The 21,213-nt window shown below is 41.8% G+C and overlaps 1 protein-coding gene across 2 annotated transcripts; it reads right to left on the bottom strand.

Moving 5' to 3' along the window:
• Window positions 1-6,193: 6,193 nt before the first annotated feature.
• lyplal1 (lysophospholipase like 1) lies at window positions 6,194-15,035 on the bottom strand. Of its 2 annotated transcripts, none has more exons than XM_035164650.2 (5): window positions 14,900-15,035; window positions 13,519-13,618; window positions 12,857-13,026; window positions 9,559-9,674; window positions 6,194-6,876 (listed from the first exon to the last, which is right to left on the bottom strand). In XM_035164650.2, the coding sequence occupies exons 1-5, from the start codon at window positions 14,982-14,984 to the stop codon at window positions 6,625-6,627; spliced, it is 723 nt and encodes a 240-aa protein (XP_035020541.1). In that variant the 5' UTR covers window positions 14,985-15,035; the 3' UTR covers window positions 6,194-6,624. The 2 variants fall into 2 exon arrangements, with proteins under 2 accessions (XP_035020541.1, XP_035020542.1); XM_035164651.2 differs by lacking the exon at window positions 14,900-15,035 and adding an exon at window positions 14,751-14,893.
• Between the last annotated feature and the right edge of the window lie 6,178 nt (window positions 15,036-21,213).

Consider the following 21,213-nt stretch of genomic DNA (forward strand, 5'->3'; position numbering starts at 1 on the left):
TATATGTTGGATGAGGGCCCACACTTTAAGATAGAGTCTACTCAGGGCAGTTATATAAACCAGCAGTTTCTCGCTGTGATGTCAAAGGCCCCCTAAAATGTTTAAATTGAATCACTGCAGTAGACGAGAGGAAAGATTGGGAACAATAAGCTACATGAAATTAGATTTTATCCGGTCATCAGGTTCCACACTTTTATGTTCAAACAGCAGCCATTTGTGACTAGGGAAAGAGGAGGAGGGGAAAGAGTGCTTGTGGTACTTCATGATTTGATCATGCTTTGAAATGTTAATAGGACAAAAATTATAACGTGATCCCTCTTCAAAATAAGCATGGCTGGGGAGGGGCATATTGTGATTGGAGGGGTTAGTGTTTTTCCTGCGTTGGGGCTCCACATTCTGCTTCAGAGAGGTTTTCTCTGGCAACCTTGACCCAAACCAGCTCAAATAAAGTGCTATGAGGTTCCAGAAACTAAGTGAGTTTCTGTCACCCTGAGTACTTCAACAGCCAAGCCCCCAAAACAGCATAGGAAAACATGGCAGCACCCACAGGCCCTGAGTCAACAGGCCTCCTTCCTCTGCTGGATGCCAGAAGCTGCTTTTCCAATCACAGGAAAACCTATCAGCAGCTGACAGTGGAAACACTGCAGCACACTGCTAGTTTCACTCTATCTCTGACACAATCACAATACAACAACATCACAGTTTGATTAAAGACAATATAAACGAATATTCAATCAGGACTTTCCACATCTGACATCATAAGATGCTGTTTGACTGAGGAGTGTTATTGTAAATTGTTCACTATGAAGCCAGGCGACATGTTGCAGATTGCAGTCGAACTTGCAGTGACTAAATTGTTTTACTTCAAAAATTAAGAAGTATGGGACAATAGCACTTGGTTGAACTGAGTTGTACACTGAGTTCCAGGAAAATACCTGGAGAAAGAATTAGCTCTATGTCCAAGTAAAGTTGGCAAAGGCTGGATGCACGTGAACACAATAAATGAATAAGCTATTTTAAAAACATTGGAAATCCTCTCAATGAACCACCAATCAGGAGACAGGGGGGCTGAATTCAGCCATAGCAATGCTGAAGTCCAGCCTCCCTGCACCTCTGGCCTCCTCTGAATGTGAGGACGGCTGCATTGTACTGTCTTGTTATATCAGTTTTGGAGATTATGTAAGAACTTAAATGCTGTTTACATACTTTACCTTCACATGGCGGCTGTGGCTCAGGAGGATGAGTGGGGCATCAACTGACCAGATGGTTGGTGGTTCAATCGCCAGCTTTTACAGTTTGCCTGCCAAAGTGTTCTTGGGCAAGAAACTGAACTGCATTGTGACTGGCTCTACGTATGTGACTGCAGGTGGAACTGGTGGATATGTCCACAAACATGATGCATCTCAGATCAAGGAAAGCTAGATACTCTTGATGGTCCTCTGTTATGCTAAAGGTGAGGATTATTACCTGTGCTGTAGATAGGGTGGTTTTCAACAGCCTTGGTAGTTATGCCAAAGTTCCATACTGTAGGAGGGCTGACAGTCAGGTGACCTGAATTTGCTGGACTTTTCTTCAGAATATGGTCAAACTCAGCTGATGTTGCACCCGGTTTGGATTTTTCACATCATAATATAACCCAGACCGCCTCCAGATGTGTGATCTGGCTGATTCAATTTCATTTAGACTGGGATGCATTCTTTGTGCATGTACACCTGAATTAACATGTTTTCAGTTCTGATATCTTAAATGCAGATACAGACCAGGAAACGATGGGGTTATGGTTCACTGGCAGACTTTCATTACCCATCACGAACTTTCTGTGAATAAAGGCTTATAAAAAACGAAAACATATGATTTTTATTCTTCCGTGTGAGGAATAATTTATTGTCGGTATCATGGTACAGACACAGCGATCATTTTGAATTTGAATTATAATGTGTGATTTTTTTGGATAAAATTCAATGGAGATCAGCGTTGTCTCATTTTGGCTAAAAACATTCAAGGTACTGCATGTGTCACTGTCTTAACCAATCATCATGGGTATATCCTGGTAATACATGATTAGATCCACTAGTGATCTCAAGGTTTGTACAGTCTCACCTATCATCTCTTATTATCTATCCAGATGAATAAAGCCCTGATCCTGTAATCATCCCATCAGCCTGTCATCTTTATTGAGGAGGTGTGGTCAGATGAGCAATCTGGAATCTGTCAACACCTCGGCTCCCTCGGCCGGGAATTCCTTCTGTAGCCCGGCTACTCTGGATCAGCTCCACATGGAAAGTACTGTGCAGTGGAAACTGGCAGCCAAAAAAACAAAAAATCCCTCAGAGTTCGCAGTCTGCAACTCGTCCAGATTAGCATTCCTTCCCCCTGACACACGGACTGAGGAGTAGGCTACATCATCATTCCACCAACAGGGGATGCACTTCAGTGGGGAGAGGGATTTAAATGAGCACCACTGAAGAAGAGGGCGAATCAGTGAAGATGTGGAGAAAGATAGGCAGTATTGCGGTCACAGAGCACTGCAATCACCATTTCATGCAAATACATTACATGGAAATCCTAAACTGTGAGAAATGGGCACTTGTGCTGAGACCAAGAGAATCTCGTAAAAGCTGGGGGTGCAATTTTTGATGAAATAAAAGGAAGGATTTCTAAATAATCGGTCAGCGTAGGCGTGATCATTAGATACATTCAGCTCCTGTCAAAATCATAAAGGTCTAGGCAGCCAAACAGTCCAGGGTCTGCTCTGCCAGTAAAGGGGAGGGTTAGAGAGGAAAGGGAGAGGAGGGATGAAGAGGAGGTTGTAGTTCATCAGTGGGGGTGTCAGTTGGTAGGGTAGGTGCTGGCTGCTCAACAATAGCATTCTTTTACACACAGCAACTAATCATAGACTTTCTCTTCCTCCTGCCTCCACCTCCTAATGCAAAGGCCCCATTTGATCCTATGTCCTTATCCTAGATCTTTACCCCAGCCCTGCACCCATACATCCATCCACACCAACCAGTCCACATGATCTCAGCAATGTTGCCTAATCAGAGTGCAACTGCTCCTTGTCTCCCTACTCCCTGCTGAAGAGGACATTCAGACAGACGGTGAGAAGAAAGAAGGGAGGGTACGATTCAGTTCCCAGGGTAGAAGTTGTTGAAGTAGACTTGTCAGGTACTTAGCTTTTCTTGGGCTACATCCACATTACTACCTTTTAGTCTTTAAACTTCTGCGGCTTTAACATCTGCCGTCCACACTACTCCAGAGTGTTTGACTGCCTAAAACGGAGATGTATGGAAACACTGTCACTCTCATTCGCTTCCTCCCGTTTACTTCGGTCGCGACTCGACCACCAGCGGTGAATGCAAAATGTTTGAAATGCTTACAGTCAGTAACATTTCTACCTCATGGTTGGTCCAACAAAATGTATCCCTCATCTTACTCTTCACCATGGTCTCTTTTGTCATTCATCATACTTCCTGTAATGAAGCAACCAACTGCATAGTTGACAATCTGCTTCCTGTTTACACCGGCATGTGCGTGGCTTACATTTAAGATGGGTTGGTATGAATGGGGGTTGTTACTATTTGGAGCTGAAACAGTCATGTGGACCGTAAAGGTTTTAGTTTTAAAACGGAATTGATTTAGTATGGATGTAGCCTCGGATGAATGCATCCACTGTTTGAATGAAGAAAGGTATTTCTCCCCTACTCTGGTATACATTTCTGTGAACCTGTCGAGCACAGAGAGAACTCATCACTTGAGAGTTAGGCACACAGCCGGGATGAGACAGATGCTGTAGGATAGAGCTTTACTTCCTGATGTCAAGAACAGGATGTTGCATAAGTCTCAAGTCCCAATTGAATTCAAATGGCCTCATTGGCACTATAAAATCAGTGCAGAGCTGCCAGAGCTTTTTGGACTTTGAGTTTATATGTTGGAAAGAGGACAGCCGTGGATGTAGTAATAACTGTTTCACTACAAATACACTGATACACTGTTGTCCTTGTACACTGCCTCAGCCATGTTAGTGTTTTCATGATACCTCATTTTGCCCTTCTTTTGGTAGCTGTTGCTGATAAGCTAAGGGCAGACAGCTTTTGTTAGCAGAGGTATTAAAGTGCAATGGTACATTTACAAAAAGAAGTGGCAGCAGTCTCTACTTTCTCAAGAGTCTTAGATTTGTTTGCACGGAGCACCTAATTTACATGCTCCAAATTGCCAATGCTTTTCTGTACTGGTGAACTGCCAAACAGTTCATGGAGTGTTCCCATGTATTAATGTTCTTCAGGTTTCTGTAGCACCACTGCACTCAAGCTTCAGTTCCAAATCTTTGGCATCTTTTCCAGTAGCCAGAGGCATTATCTTTTTGGGTGGTCCTTCCCTCTGTCCCATTGGTACGTCCGTCTGTTTCTTGAGAACACAATATCTCAAGAACACCTTGAAGGGATTTCTTCAAATTTGGTGTAAACATGTGGTTGGACTCAAGGATGAATGGATTAGAATTTGGAGGTCAAAGGTCAAGGTTATATAAACTTTACAAAACACCATTTGGTCTCATGGATCCAATATCTCAGGAACACCTTGTACAAATATTCACTTGGACTCACAGATGAACCGATTTTGTTGATTGAAGTTCAAAAGTCATTGTGACCTGGTACTGGTTGGTGGGGACATACAACCGCAGGCCGGTAATTTTAGTTTCCTTATTGAATCAGCCATGGTGTTAATGTAAACATAAGAATGAGACATTAATGAGACGGAGCTAAAGTGGGTTACAGTTCAAAGTCTGAGGTTGAGCTTGTGCAGTGATGTGGCTGCTGTCTGTCATTAGGCACCGGCCTTTAATCGAATGTGATGGTAACTGCTAGAGCCATAGTTCCCATTAAGAGTATAAGAAGTCCAGCAATGGGGACATTTTCTAAATTATAAAACAAAAACAGGAGGGTGACAAAAGTAATTGGGCCGTGATTAATAAACATAATATCTGAGAAGACAAATAGTGGACATTATGTTTTGTGTTCATGAAACCTGAATTTGAACTGGACTATGGTACAGATCCCCAAATGACAATGGTCTGCAGTCAATCAGGAAGTGTTTCCTTCATCATCTGTAGTTGTCTGCCCTGAATTGGAAGGAGAGCATGCTAAATATGGAAAATATATTTTATAATGGTGAAGAATGGCATGAATTATTATGTGGTTGAAATACTTGTGTTTAAGTATTGAGATGTCTTCTCCAGAGGTTTCACACTGAGAATTTGCACATGTGGAAAAAGTTGACTTGAAATGTAAAAATAGATTTGGATCTGGTGATGTGTGTAAAATGAGGGCAGTTGTCCATTACTGACTATTTTTTTTCTCAGAAGTCGTCGAAGGACTCAGTAAAAGCAGTGTTTTCATAAGCTTTCCAACACATAGGCCAAACAAAGACAAAAAAAAAAACTACAGACATAAATATTCTAATTCCTATTTTTCTGTAAATAACCACTCCATCTACCTACTAACTTTACAAATGTCTGTCTGTCTGTATGTGAATGCATAGCTCACTAACTGTTCATCTTATCAGCTTCACACTTGCCATGTGTATTGTTAATGGCCTGATGAAGTAAAGTGTGAATTTAGTTCAATTTGAACACATGCAAACAGTGCCCTGCAGTCAGTGGGGGCGTCGCAGCATGTCGTAAGCATGCAGCCAGTCTTTGAGCAGAGTTGTCATCTTCTACATCCTTGCACCACACGGGCCAAAACTGGCCTACGAGCAATAACATCTGGCCAGATAGACCATTTGGATAATTAGATTCTTTGACCAGATGGGACGGACACGGCAATGAGACCAACTCACCCATAGGTGCAAGTGTATTTGCTTTTTACACAGAAAGGGGCACTGGGGTGGAAAAAATACAACTTCATCGTTCTGAAACTTGTAAAGGCAACTGCTTCCCACTTTGCGCTGCTTTGTACTGGGAGTAAGAAAGGGACGATTGTGTTTAAGCTAGGGTTGGTGAGCCTGGAAAAGGTAGCAAGGGCAGGCTACACTTTGAAAACACCCCACCCACTACCAATCGGCCCGCTCTGCTTCAGGGGTGCAGGTCTGTCCAACCAGTGAAGCCTCATGCAGTGTAGCCTACGGGCAGGGTGCAGGCAGGCAGGTCGGTTAATGGCAGACAGGTAGGCCAGCGAAACAATTGATTTGGTCCGAATGAAATGATTAGTTTTCTTTATTACACTACTGCAAGAAATGCCACAGACACTGCCTTATTCATTTTCAGACAACTTCATTTATTAAAGCTATCTGGACATGAAAAGGATTTCAAACAAGATAAAAAGAAACAACTTGCCAACCCTACCCTTGATAAACGTATAATTAAATTTACTTAAATGGATGTTGGGACAGGTATTTACAGCATCTGTCATATTGTAGATTTGCACTTATTAATAAAAACATATAGCCTCTCTATTTGTTGACTGACATCCATCTCAGCTGATGAACAAATCATGAAGATACCCTCCATACAGAAAACACACATTTGGTTCCTACTTTGTGGCTTCTTCAAATGTCTTTGTGTAAAGGCATTAAGAGGTGCAGTATACGTTAGGTAAAAACACCACAAGGAAAACATTGATAAAACCACTAATTCTGTGAGTCAGCGGAGGTGGTAGGAGGAAGCTTGTTGAGGATCCAGCTTCTCAGCAGCTCCATTTCAGGCTGGGAGAGCTGATGATTTAGGCCTGGAAAGGAGTGGAAGGTAGTGGTCATGCCAGCCTCCTTCAGCAGCGTGGATGTGTCCTCTCCCCACTGATGAAGCACCAGCTCATCCCTGGTCCCATGGCACTGGATCAACTCGGGCAGTGAGAGTCCTGCTCTGAGCCGCTCCTCCACAGCCTTCAGCATGCACAAAGTCAGATAGAAACAAAAACATCAGCATTGTGGCAAATCTTCAACAGTATTGTTTGTTCTGATTAAGTCAGCAATCCAGGGCTGATCAGGCTTACAGGTACTTCATTATTAACATTACTGCCTACACTGATGAGGCAAAACATTATGACCACCACTACCTAGCATTCTGTTGGTCCTAAATATGCCAAAACAGCTCCGATCCATTGAGGCATTGACTCTTAACGTCCTTGTAATATCTGACATCAGACATTACCAGCGGATCCCTATAAGTCCAGTAGGTTGTGAAATGGACACAAAGCATGTCAAATACATCCTACATCTGCAATATTGACAATATGATTATCACCCACTGACTAATACTGTATGAGCCAGAGCTTGACAATGACATAATAAATGACCCCTGCTTTGTTTTGTTCACAACAGCCAACAGTGCAGCAATTCACTCAATATGCAACATGCAGTGGGTTGGAGGCTGGAGCTATTCTTCTGTTTGTAACATTGAGTTAATATGTATTTTCTCGGTTGTTATCTTGTATTATTATGAAATTACATTAAAATGATGAACGCCCTGACAAGCAAAGTGTGGCTTCTGAGAAACCCTGAGGACAGTGTTTCAAACATCTCATGATCAAAGTGGAATCACTCCAGACCACATTCTCAGGTATCCAGAGCATCATCCACCTCAGCTGCGAGGATACAGGCAGAGGCTGATAAGGCAGCACTAATGGATCACATGGCTGCATTAAAAAGGAAACATTTGTTGGAAGCCAAAGAGGAGGAACTAAGGAGGGGAAAGGAACAATTTGCTCTGGAAACCGAACTGGCTGCAGTAAATGCAAAACTTCACGTGCTGGAAATAAATTCAAAGTGTGGTTGTAAAACATCTGGTGGAATAAACTCTTATTTTGAAAGGAACAGAGCTCTGAGAACAAGTGGACTGAATCCTTATGCAGAACATTTTGTCCCATTAAATGGTGATGAAAACATCACAAGTGAAGCTCGACCAGCCCAGGCTGTCACCATCCGGCCTAAACAAATAGCAGATGCACAAACTGACATCCGACCTGCAATATGTAACAACCCTGAACAAGTGGCTCACGATAATCACCTAAAAGGACACACATTACATCTGAGCCTACATGCAACAATAACAGCCAGAATGATATTTTGAATATCATGCAAAAACAGAATGACACCTGCATTATGGTAATGCAAAAGTTTGCATTTGCTCTGCTAGTAAGAAATATCCCTGTGGTTGATGACAATGCTCCTCAGTTGCAGTCATTCATTCCTGCTTTTGAAAATTGTGATGAAAGAAAAAACTAACAGCCTGACTGACTGCCTGCACTTCTTAGAGCAGTACACAAGGGGGCAGCCAAGAGATCTTGAGAAGAGCTGGCATTCCAACTGTATTCACGAAATATAAAAAGGAAAATTTCTTTCATATGTTTTTCTCATGATGCTGCTCCAAAGATATCAGCTGTCCTATGCAGTTATTCTCAACCTGGGCGTCGCACATTCCCGGGGGTTGCCAGATGGTTGTGGAGATAAATATACTCAAAATAAAATGACATAGACTGAAAAGTTTTGTCTTGTTTTGCCATCAAGCTTGCTAGCTATGGCCTGAGTGGATGTAACTTCTCAAGTATTCCAACTCATCTCATCTCATCTGGTGGGAAACACAAGGCCTTAGTTTCAACAGAGCCCTCTGCTCACAACAAGCATCTGAAATATCAGCCTGACTTCCTGCAACATGGATTTACAGGTCAAGAGTCAGGTCAGAGAGGGTGTTCTGGCCACGCAGCATCTGCCTGGTGGCTCAAGGGAAGAGGAAAAAAACATATTCCCAGAACGCATCATGTTCTTCACGACTCATTAGCTCTTAAAGTGAGAAAACACTCTTAAAACAGTTGAGCACAACTATAACACACCTTGTGAGTATGTAGAATACCAGCGCTCAGGTTTAACATTGATTAACCAGGTTTAATCGTCCAAATCAAGTGTGGTGTTTGGATTTTGAGACTTTTTCATTTACATAAATTGTTGTCCTTGTTTAACCCTGAATATTGATAAAACAAACCACTCAGTCCTGTACTTGTTTCTAGGCAGAGGATTCCCACACCCACTCCAGTTATGCATCTTTCCAAGTTGGCTCCAGTATTTTAAAATGTAACCAGGCACCCGATTCAGCTGTCCCTAATTAATATAAACTCTCCTTGATGAGAGCATCGCGAGTGAACCAAAACTGTAAATCTGTGTGTAAAAACAAAACAATGAGCTCAAAGACACTCAAAAGCTCTGTAGAGCTGAGAGGAACTTCAGAGTTGGTGATACAATTCTCTATGGGTTCATGTCTACATGTGACACACAGTCAATAATCTATGTTTAATGATCCAATCTAGTGTTTATGTCTCTGCATCAATAACCCATACAATACAACTCAACAATTCTGAAGGCAATTTGGTTCAGGGCGATTAAAGGAAAAAACTATATAGAGACATGCACGGACATACATCCACTGAACAATAACACAATAAAACAGCAGGGCTGTTCGATTGCATGGAGTGTAATTTCTTTAGAAATACTAATGTTCTTTAATATAATATTTTTGAACCCATATTATATAGAATGAGACTTTTCACTTTACAATCATTACTGCTGATGTACCTGAAAATTGACAGAGTCCTTGTTGAGAAAGCTGGATAGTGCAAAAACTCCTGCTACATCAGGGTGATAGCGACACGCCAGATGGAGAGCCATGGCTCCGCCCATCGAGAATCCACCTTTAATTAGGCACAAAGAAAATAAAATTCATTGCAGCATCAGTAGAAGCATCAACTGAAAGTCTGGGAGCAGATTTAATTCTGTGTAACACTAAGTATCATAAACATATGGGTAACAGCAGCTTTCTCAGAAAGGTGGAAAATACCTCTCTTAAAAAGACATTAAGATGGATAAGACTCCACAGTTCCACAGTTTCAGCTTCTTTTTCCCTCTTGGAATTAGCAGTTGTTCATGAATCTGTCCTTAATCTCACACATCTGGGTACATCTGGGCACACTGTGTACATCTGGGAAAGTGTGCAAGTACCCATCATCCTGTCAGAGGGTTGACGAATGAAGGCAAGTGAAAAGAGAGAAAAGAGAGGGGGTGAAGAGATGAAGAAGAGGTGGAATTCACATGCCAGGACAAATGAGTCCAAAATGAAAATGACATGCAATCTGTTTACTGAAGTCGCCCCTCTGTGTGTGAGCGTGTGTGCACTTGTACAGATATATTTGTGAGGACCATTTTGAACCTACAAACTACGAAGTGAGGACATTTTGGGAAAGTGAGCAGATTTTGGCCGGTCCTCACTTTCCGACCCACTTTAAATGGACTGTTTGAGGGTTAAGACTTGATTTTAGGGTCCGGTATAGTGTTAATGGTTAGGGTAGGTGGCTAAGGACTGCATTATGACAATGAGTGTCCTCAGTAACATAGATGTACAAACGTGTGTGAAATGGAAAAAGCGCAGACTTGGTGTTGAAGACGACTCTTCAGTAAACTATGCCGGTCTCTGCCACACACAAGTCTGTTACATCTAAAAGCGCACTTAGTTTACTTTGATTTTAACTTAAAGTGTAACACATAAGTATTCAGCTCACCACCATCACACACGCAAGCATTATGAATTTGCTCATGGTATTTAACATCAACCCAAGTGTCAGTAAATGTTAGCTGGTGGAGGTTCTGTATAGCCAGTCCTATCTCCATACATTGTTTTAGTACTTTGCCAGCACAAGGGAAATTCTTTGTTAATGTTAAAGCCAACACGAGGCTCCATAGTCAGGTCAAGGATTTTATGTCTTTCATGCTCAAAACATCAGCAGAGATATATTCAAGGTAAAATTAAGGATGTTACAATGTCACAATGGAATATTAGACTGACAGAGACCAGTGAGATTGGTTTTGACTTTTAAGAGATACAGATGTGAAAGCCTTTGAGAGCCACATAAAAATCTAATGGTTTACTATTGTTTAAAACATTGTAAATGCCACATTTTGTTTGGACAGTAGAGGCAAATGCTTGACCCTCTAAATATTGATGGATTATATTTCCATTCTTCTTCAACACGTTAAAGGATAACTTTATAATCTGCTTGTGTCTTTTGGCTTTGTATAGGCCTCTGTTCCCAGAGCTAAGTCATAATGAATTGTATTTATAAAGTGCTTTTCTACCCATGTTGACCACTCAAAGTTCTTTTCATTACAAGTCACATTCACACACACATTTATACAGGGCCTCTATACACAGTGTTTTTTTCTATTACTACAACATTCATTCACTGCCAGCAAAGGCGTCAGGGGCAGTTAGGGGATTTCAGTGTCTTGCCCAAGGACACTTCAGCATGTTGATTGGAGGAGCCGGGGAGGAAAACATTGACCCTCTTGGTAGCTGCCCAAGGATCTTAAGGATTAACTCGTTAATTAAAATGTAATCATAGTTTAAAGTTATGATGGTCAAAACTATGAAAGTAAGGCCCATGTTGCAACAAATTGGAAAAACTCTATAGTAGATAGTAAAAAATAAATTGTAAACGGGTCCAACAAAGTGATATTACAGCTAAGAAAAATAATTATCGCACATGTACAAACTGTAAGTCAAACTCACGTTTTCATCACAGTTCTCAAAAAATAAAAAAAGGGTCTATCCCTTAATGTGTTGAAGCACACAACGTGCAACAAGAAAAGAGTTTAACTATAAATCAAAAATTATTTCCACATCATCAACATGAAGCACAGCATTTGTCATATTGAGCTGAGCAGGCCTGCAGTGTGTGTGTATGAGGTTCCCTCACCTCTGCACACTGAAACACAACAGCACTGCAGCCTGCAGCCAGCCTCCTCAAAAACCTTTTCCATGGAAACTTTTGCCGCTTGTCAGTCCGTCAGCTGGGGAAATGGACTCTGGGTACACGCTGCTGCATTTTTCCAGCACTGAGTATTTATAGTTAATGACAAAATGTTATGATTTAGTAAGATAATATTTCAGCAGTTTCCCAGGAGCATGTGTTTTTTCACTTTGTCTCGAGTCAAGTCTTTCACCCACCCACCCCCCAACGGCTGTGCCTCAATAGTTATACATTTCAGAGTTGGGAGGTTAACCCTTTTCCCACTGGTTTCCCCTTAAAGTGCAGCCATCACTCGTGGACATTAAAACACTCAATAGCCTCCTATTTGTTTCTTGTGGGAACTCTTGAATTGCATCAGCCATGTAGATACTGCTTGATCCAAGGGGATTCGTTTTATTGTTATTTATATGTGAATTTGATAAGGAGAATATTTGAGACTAAAAGCTTTTGAGGACCTTAGAATTCCTACTGAAAATCCTTTTTTATTCTCTGTTGGCAGCATATGAAAGGACACTGTAACCTGATGAGAGAGATGCATTCTTCATTTTATATCATGACAGAGGGAGTAAGGAACAGCCAGGCTCAGATCGGCTGAGCTGTGCGTGTGTGTGTGTGTGTGTGTAAAAGAAGTGGGAGAATACCGAGGAAAAAGGATCCAGCAAGAGAGAAGGGGTGTGAGAAAACAGAGACAGTGAGGGAGTAAAAGCCTGACAGATGGCATCCTCACTATTCTCTGGTGCACATAGAGTACAGTCAGTCATTGTTGTCCACCACTGATTCAGTGGATATTTTGCATTTATTGTGAAATAACTGCACCGCACCACACTACTGTGAGGTCATAGTAAACAGGCTGGGGGACAGGCAGCGTCGAACAAGTAATTCATAAAAAAGCTGTTTTCAACGTCGACCGTCATTTTGTGTGTTTTGTTTAAAGAAAATAGTATTGGTTCTGGCACCGTTTGGGCACTGGTTCCATTTTTAAAGTATTAAATTAGCATCAGTATCGAAAAAAAAATCCAAACGATACCCAAACATTCATACCACACATGAAGTCAAAACTAGTTCCATACCAATGACCACCCTGTCTTTGTGGATCCCGGCGTTGACCTCGGCCTCAATGATGGACCCTAAGGTGCTGCACATGGCGTCTATGGACTCGAGGTGCTCTGGGCAGTCCCGCGAGATCTTGAGACGGTCAAACCAGACAGTGGACAGAGCCCCTCTCATTGGTGTGTATGGCCTGATGGCATCAACATGAAGGTCAGATGTCAGCCACATTGCTACAGCTTCATTTCAGGCAAACTTGACGGGTATATACACCGACAGGAACTGTGTCAGTAGGCTGTGGCTCGGGAGATATAGACTGACCAAAAGGTCGGTGGTTCGATCCTCCTCCAGTCTGCACAGGTCAACAGTGTAGGATGGTGAAAGCAAATTTGATTTGTGCTATGAATGGTCGAAACATGCATAAATAGTCCATTTACCATAACATTACAGGAGTGTTCTTACTACTTTGGCTTTCTCCAGAAAATACAGAAAAAAATACAACTCATTCATGGCAAAGAGCATTGAAGAAAAAGAAATTCGTGTTAACATGTCAGTTACAGGTCAGTGTCACCGTTTATCCACCTTATCAGGAAGGGAGTTTAACCTGCAGCTTCTGAGGTTCATGGCAACGCAATTGCCCCTCCAACATTTCCTTTACTCAAATGTGGCCCAGCTGTAGACTTACCTAGCTGGGGCTGTGGGGTAAATAACTTTGATGTGGCTGAAGGCCAGATCCGGCACCATAACATCTCGAACCCAGGCTCTCAGTCCCCGCCCAGTGTCACCTAGACAAGGAGAAAAAACTAAATCAGTAGACTATAAAAAGAAGCAGACATGAATCCAGGATAATGACATAAGCCGTTTTCAGACATGACCTCCGGGGGTGATCCTCTGCTCAAGTTCACAACAACACAGACACCTCCAGAGCATTCAGGTGAGGGGGGGGGTTGCAGCAGGCAGAGGCAGGATAACGTATTAATTCTGCTGCTGAGATCACATGTTTTTGTTTACAGCACTTCGACACCGACGTTGGCCCTCATCGCCAAAAGCTGTCTCGACATTTTCGTAAGTACCTTCTACGGGTATGGCACCGCTTTTTTTTATCCTGGATTTGTTTTCTTTTTGTTGGTGTCTGTCACGAGTTAGAAAAGTCATCAACACATACATTTTCCCTCGCGGTGAATCTTGCAGAGGATCTCCTGCTTTGTTCTTACTTTCTGCTGATTTCTACAAGGGGGCCAGGCGGAGAAACTCTGCAGAAACGCCCGGAGGTTCTCGCACTGACATTTCCATTCACACATACAGGCCCTTCGGAGAATGTCCAGAGATTCTGTGGAGTTCAGTGCCTGTCTGAAAGCAGCTTTAATACATCAGACTGTATCATGTATCCGCATGTTTGACACAAATGTTTGTATCCAAACTTTAAGGGCATGGCAAGGTTTCATGCACCTACAAATTAAAATAATACAAATATTTAGGGTACTGTTTAAGGTTTACATTTCTTGTAGGAAGAGTGGAAATGCTGTGTAAAACAACACGTTAAAACAAATAACGGCAGAATGGTGGGAGGAATAACATAACAACAATATCAGTCTGTCAGTATTAAATACAACTGTGCATGACAAATTGATCATTATCCTGAATGCAGCAAACATTCATGTAACTACTTCCACTGGTGTGAACTCGAGTGTCCTTAAAAGTCTGGTCATGTGCACATTTCTCTGCAGGACTTCCTTCTCTGTGAATAAATAACTAAGGTGCATTCAAAGTATCTGATGCTTTTCATTGTAAGTAAGATTTCCCTCAGATCTCTTCACAATGAGCTGCAGTGTTTCAGCTTATCCCTGAATCTGGCAGAGCTGCACATCCAGTGTCCACTTTTTAAAAAAACACAAACACTGCAGTTTCAAAGCTCACAGCGACAAGGCTTCATTCAGTCCAGTCTGTCAGGCTTAACCATGTTGAACTCTGCATGGGAAAAGAGGTCCGTTTCCCAGCGGAGTCAACGAGGAGCAGGTCCTCACTCCGCCATGTTGTGAGGCACAGTAACAACACACTGTAAGCACCTGAGCCGTGCAGGAAGATGACCGAGGCAGAGTGTTTCCCCGCCGGAGACACCGCACATGTCTGAAGCCTCCTCGCAGCAGCCATGACAGATTGAGAAGATCCCGCCGACAGTAGGAAACCTCGCGAGATTTCTGGAACGCGTGTGTTTGTGTGTGTGTATGCGTGTACTTGCACAGATATCTTTGTGAGGACCACAGTGAAAATAATCATTAAAATAAATACGAATAAAACTATTTGGGGGAAGTGAGGACATTTTGACCGGTTCCCGCTTTCTGACACACTTTCAAAAGGCTGTTTGAGGGTCTTGTTTTTAGGATCAGAATAAGGGTGAGGGTATTAGGCATTTAGATGTGATGGATAACGTTAGAGTAAGGGGCTTGAGAACGTCTCATGCCAATGAGGGTCCTCCCCAAGATTGAAGTACAAGGTTGTGTGTGTGTGTGTGTGTGTGTGTGTGTGTGTGTGTGTGTGTGTGTGTGTGTGTGTGTGTGTGTGTGTGTGTGTGTGTGTGTGTGTGTGTGTGTGTGTGTGTGTGTGTGTGTGAGAGAGAGAAAGAGAGAGAGACAATATGGCTACTCTCAGACATGAACCCCAGAGATCCTCCAGACATTCGCCGGAGCGCCTGTATTTGTGAACTCAAATGTCCGAGTGAGAACCTTTGAACTTTCTCTGGCCAGTGCCTTGGTAAAAAGTCAGCAGAGAGAAAAAAAAAATGTAATTCTAAGTTTTCAGTCCTATGAAGCCAGTTCACTTAGTACCAGTGTAAATCATCATGGTTATTGATGCTGCTCTGCAGCAGGTTAACTTCCCAATAGAAGATCAAAACCTGTCAACAACCCAACTAACAAATTACTGGAAAACCTGAGTCATCGATCTACAGGATCCTGAGGGGAATAAAACACTTTTTAATAAGGAGAACAATACTAAAGAGCAACTGGTCCCATTATAAATAAGTGGATTTGTTTTACTGTTCCAGGCTTCATATGTCCACACTGGTTTAAACACAGATAAGAGTTATAATATAATTCTGACAGGATTCCTGACAGTGTCTGTGCTTTGACTTTTGTTCTATCACTGCAGCACAAAACAACAAAGAATAAGAATAAGATTCCTTTATTGCTAAAGCTTCTTATGTCTTTATTATTTCTGTCAGTCTGGGCTCATCACACATACTTCTGACTTTACTTCATTCTTTTATCTGCATTATATGTTTATAATAGTTTGTTCATCATCAGAAAAAAAGGCTGAATAAATTACTATGCGTATTTACAGCTTGATTGAATGATTGATAATCATTTCTTATGTTTTTTTCAGTTCTGTAATAATCATTTACATTTCACGCTGTCAAATTCCACCTCTGTCGCTATAACTGAATTAACTGTAGGTATCAGTGTTTCTTCTCATATGTCATTTTTATACTTAATCCTGACAATGTTGATAGTTTACTTACTTACTTATAGGTAAGTACAGGTTATCAGGACGGCCAATGTTAGGATCAGTGAAGCCAGATCACTAAACATTATCCTGGGTATAATGAACTTTCTTTAGTTACAGGTCCTTGTCCCAGGTGACAGAATTCATGAACATGTGTTTTCCTATGTGTCTGCTGCCGAAGTAAAAGGTTTCATTAATTTCAGTCAGACAGGATACATGTTCCAAAAGACAGTGTAATACAATAAATTGTATTACAACATTGAATGGATATAGAAAAACACAACCCATTAATCCAGAGCATGGTGTATTTAAGTGTGAACAAGCATTGGTTGTAAAGCTATACACATCATGAGACGACAAAATAGATGTATGAGCGACTGGGTGACACTAAAAAACAACAAAGATATCTAAACTAAACACTATTTTGCTGCACTTGTGTAATGACTGTTGGTGTTATCTTGACTTAAGCCTGTTTTCCAGCACTGTTTCATACACAATGAGGTGATATAATGGAATGTCTGGATGTGCATATCAGCTTAAACACATTTGTTGGTTTTATCTTGTATAAACCTTGGCCTCTTTAACTTGGATTCTGGTCATTCTCTTCAGTCTCACACTCAAAGAACAACATGAACAGTGTCCCTGCCCTGAACTCCGCTAATGATGCTGAGATTGGAGTGAGGGAAGTTTGGCTTAATGAGGCCTGAACCAAGTCTAGTTACTGTTGTAATGGCACATGCATTATGTCAAGAGGACTGAGGTCCTGTCTTCCAGAGCTAAAATTCAGTCACAAGTTGATCCCAGGGCAAAAATGAGCCATTAGAAATAAAATTATACTATAAGGTTATATTCTCAACATCAATTAGAAATGTTTTAATTTGGTTTTTTTCCCTTATTTCACATCCTTGTCACCTTCCACAGTAAGCTATGGGTCCCTAGTGTTATTACTATGGGTAAGACAGCAGACAGAGACTGAAAATCACAGTTAACACAAAGTCAGAGGGCATCTTTTATGCTCAAGCAGTAAATGAATAAGCCAATGCAAGCAGAAATTGCCTCTAAGTTACATTCATTTGACAGATTCTATTTAAAGCAACTTTTCATCTATCCCTAATGAACAACCAAGAGTGTATGACTGCCATACTGAAGGTGTCTGTTGTTTTTCTTTAGGAAATGAGACAGTAGTAAGTTCTAGGTTTATGCAGGTTCTAGGTGGAGTGGGCAAAGGTGGTTTACAGGCTTCTCTGAATATGTGCAGTGATGCTGTCTTCATTCATTGGGAGTTCATGCCACCACTATGGGACCAGAACAAGGATAAAAGAAGGACAAGGAGAGTCGAGTGGAACAGAGCAAGAGTAGGACTCAAACCTCCTTTGTTGCCAGAGTCTTGAAGTGGTTACAAGATGTAACCATGAGCCTGAGCAGTGAAAGTACTGCAAATTAATTCTGACCCCATTAGCTCTTGTGAAAGGTCTTAATCATCAGATATTTGAACTTATCAAAGGAAAAGCACAGGGCTTTGATAACATTAACATTCACTTTTATTTAGTTTCTGTCACATGTCAAAATATCAGAGGCATGTTGAAATGGAAACTGGGCTTCTTTTAATGCATCGACTTCATGCTTCACATTTGAAGACCTTACTTGCCCGTTTCTTCCTGCAACTACTTTTCACTCTCAGTGTTTTCCCTGCTTTTTGATCAGTGGCACCTTCACCCTGTTAAACAGTGTATCACCATTGACCTCAGTATCCTGCTTCAGCCTACACTGCAGTATGCAGCCTTGGCTGCTCTCTTCAAGCTTTTATGGCCTCACATCAAAGCCCAGAGAACCACATAACTCAACCAACATGAAAGTGCGGCAGAGTGTAAATTTTTTCGTGGAGAGAAAAACTATAAACATGCCGAACCTTTAACAGATATGGGGTGACTGTGGCTCAGGAGGTAGAGCGGGTAGTCCACTAACCAGAAGTGGTTTGATCCCCGGCTGCTAAAGTGTCTTTGGGCAATACACTGAGCCCCAAACTGCCCATGCCGCAGTGCCGCCAGTGTGTGAGTGAAGTGTGAATGGGTGAATGGCAAAACTGTGCTGTAAAGCATATAAATACAGACTATTTACCATAACAGAGGGGCTACACCGATGCTGTTAGCCCAATGTGGCAATGCGCACTCAGCTGCTTGTTGCTTTACTTTTAACCTTGCTCACTGTATTCTGTATGTAATCTGTGATTTCCTTTACCTACAGCATGGGAGCAGAAGTTTTGGATTTGCAGGAATGTTCACAGGAGGCCAAGGAATTTTTATGGCAACACTGTATTATTCTCATGTTTGACTTTGATGTGGATTGATGTAGTCTTCATTATTTCTTTCACAGTGAAAATTAGAGGCATACATGTCAGCACAAAGGTCAACAGGGAAACGGTTTGCAGTTTCACTTGACAAAATTGGTCAAATGAAACTACTTAATCTGTCCCAAAAGCATGATTGAGAAATAAATGATCCTGTTTATGACCTTGTTTTAGCCACAAGCTGTCTCTTGCCCGCTCTCCAAACTTCTCATTCTCAGTAATCCCCATGCCTCCGTTCCCTCCCTATGCCTCCCCTCATGAACAGGGCTGCCACTGTGGAAGTCATCCTGCTGCGGGTGCATGGGCGTGGGGGTGGCTTTCACCTCGCAAAACTGTTCCAGGGAAGATTTGGCCCCTCTAGTTCTGTGCTGTTGAGGTCAGATCTGGGGTAAATAGAGCTGATCTTAGACCAGCACTCAGGAGGAAATGTGTCTCCTATGGGTGTTGGGGAAGCACCTGCTCAGGCCTTGGATTCAACCCCAACACAAGAGCTTCTATAGTGAGCCTGACTTCACATCAGTTTCCATTACATAGTGCAGAAAAGGGAACGCAGTGTTTTCTGAGCTGTGTGCCTCTCCTGCCAACTTCCAATAGTGTTTTCTGGAAAATAAAGGGTGATGGGACTCATTCTGCTGCTTTGCACGGTACAGGCTCTGCTCGGGTGGATTTTGGATGGACGCCCTCTGGGATGGATCTTTGCCTTTTGTTTTTTGATGAATCTGTCACAGACAATAACTAGAGGGCAGGAACTTGGAGAAGTAGGGAATTTAAAGGAATGGGAAAAGCCTATTTGTTTTTTTTATCTGAGAAGACGATTCTCCGAGTTAATCAACCAATCAACAACTCCAAAGCTCACTGAAAAACCCATTGTATATCCTTTAGTTGCAAAGTAACAGAAATGTAAACTTCATTGTTAATCTTGCTTCAATAATATTTTCTTTGTCTGTGAAAGGTGTATATTATATATTATATCTGTGTTTCAAGTGAAATGTTACAGGTCAGTAACAGTTAAACTGCCAACCTGCCAGTGTGACATACAACATGTTGAATTAAGGTTTCTAATTAAAAGGATTTCTAAAAGGCTTTAGAGTTGTTGGTATGTGTATTTATGACCTTAAATACACAACGAGTTTCATACAGCTTAAGGTTGCCTGTGACATAGTTTTGTGATTGCAACTCTGTGCAAGAATGTCAAACAGTATCACTGATCTAAAGCTTCATTTGCACACATGGAAAAGAGAGTTTGTCCTGTATTGCTTGTTTAAGGAAACTGAGTGGGAGCTGAGACCTGGTTACAAACGCAGCACACCTAAGCAGGCTGGGATCAGAAAGGCTATAAAGCAGAACTGCCCAATCCTTTCTCTCTCTTCCCTAGTGTGTTGACTGACTTTGGCATTTGTGTTTCGCACACATACACACACTCTTCCCCACTCACTCACTAAGACACTGCATAGTACATACTGACCTTCAAACAGACCCTCCCTGTTGCATCTAAGTTATTTACTTCATTAAAAACATTCACAGCATCATTATCACTTTGAGCAAGGGCAGTGGCAAATCCAGACACTGATAGCTCCATGTACGATGTTTACTGGATATGTTGCAGAGTAGCAGCAGTGTGGATGACAAATTGCACTGTTATTTTTCTAGGTTTATGTGATAACTGCAGACCACAGGATGTGACTGAAGGGAATGTCGGGGAGTTTACCGTCTTATCGAGGGAAAAGAGGGGAATGAGAGCAGCCCTGTAGGTGGACCTGGTGATTAATGTGCACTCGAGCTGGCAGACACACAACCCACGTTCATACCTCTCACAGGAGCGAAACACACTTTGGCACCGAAAGAAAAACACCATCGCGGTAATTAATAATCTGGTGGGAACACAACTGCAAGTTGAATTTCTACTGCACCATTGTTATTTTCCATCTGAAAATGTGTAGAAGACATTCCAGTGCTGTGGAAAATGTGTGCACTAGAACATGATCCTAAGAGGGTCTAAGGAGGGGGAATCAGAGGCATGAGTTTGCTCCTGCAACACAGTTCTGTAGTTTCTGTATCATATATCGAACCTATAGTGGTGATTTCATCAGATATTATCCAGCCAACACGTGTAGAGGTTGTTTTTGAGGTTGCTTCAAAAGTGATATTTAAGTTACCAGCAGGAGTTGGTAGTGCAACTGTAAAGATTAAACTCTCTATCATCTAAGTGGTAAGTGATAAGTGGTTTCTCAGAATGGGAATTTCCTGTTTACCTGGAGAAGTGACCACTGACGACTTTCACTTAATAGTGGTTGAATTGCAGTGCCTGCAGTTTGAAAAAAAGCCCGAAGCATGAAAGTTGATCAGAGTGATCCGGGTGACTTTCAACCAGACAGATGTCGTCCGAAAGGGTCAATATACACACGACTTGACTCAGTGGCTGATGGATATTCAGAGGCAACACAAAGTACATTTAAGGTTTAAAAAAAAAAGACAATGATAATGACATTTATCAATTAGTTTATTTTTCTTTCTTTCCATCCCCCTCTATTG

The sequence above is a fragment of the Hippoglossus stenolepis genome, chromosome 8 (assembly GCF_022539355.2).
Source record: "Hippoglossus stenolepis isolate QCI-W04-F060 chromosome 8, HSTE1.2, whole genome shotgun sequence".
NCBI classification, from domain to species: Eukaryota; Metazoa; Chordata; class Actinopteri; order Pleuronectiformes; family Pleuronectidae; genus Hippoglossus; species Hippoglossus stenolepis.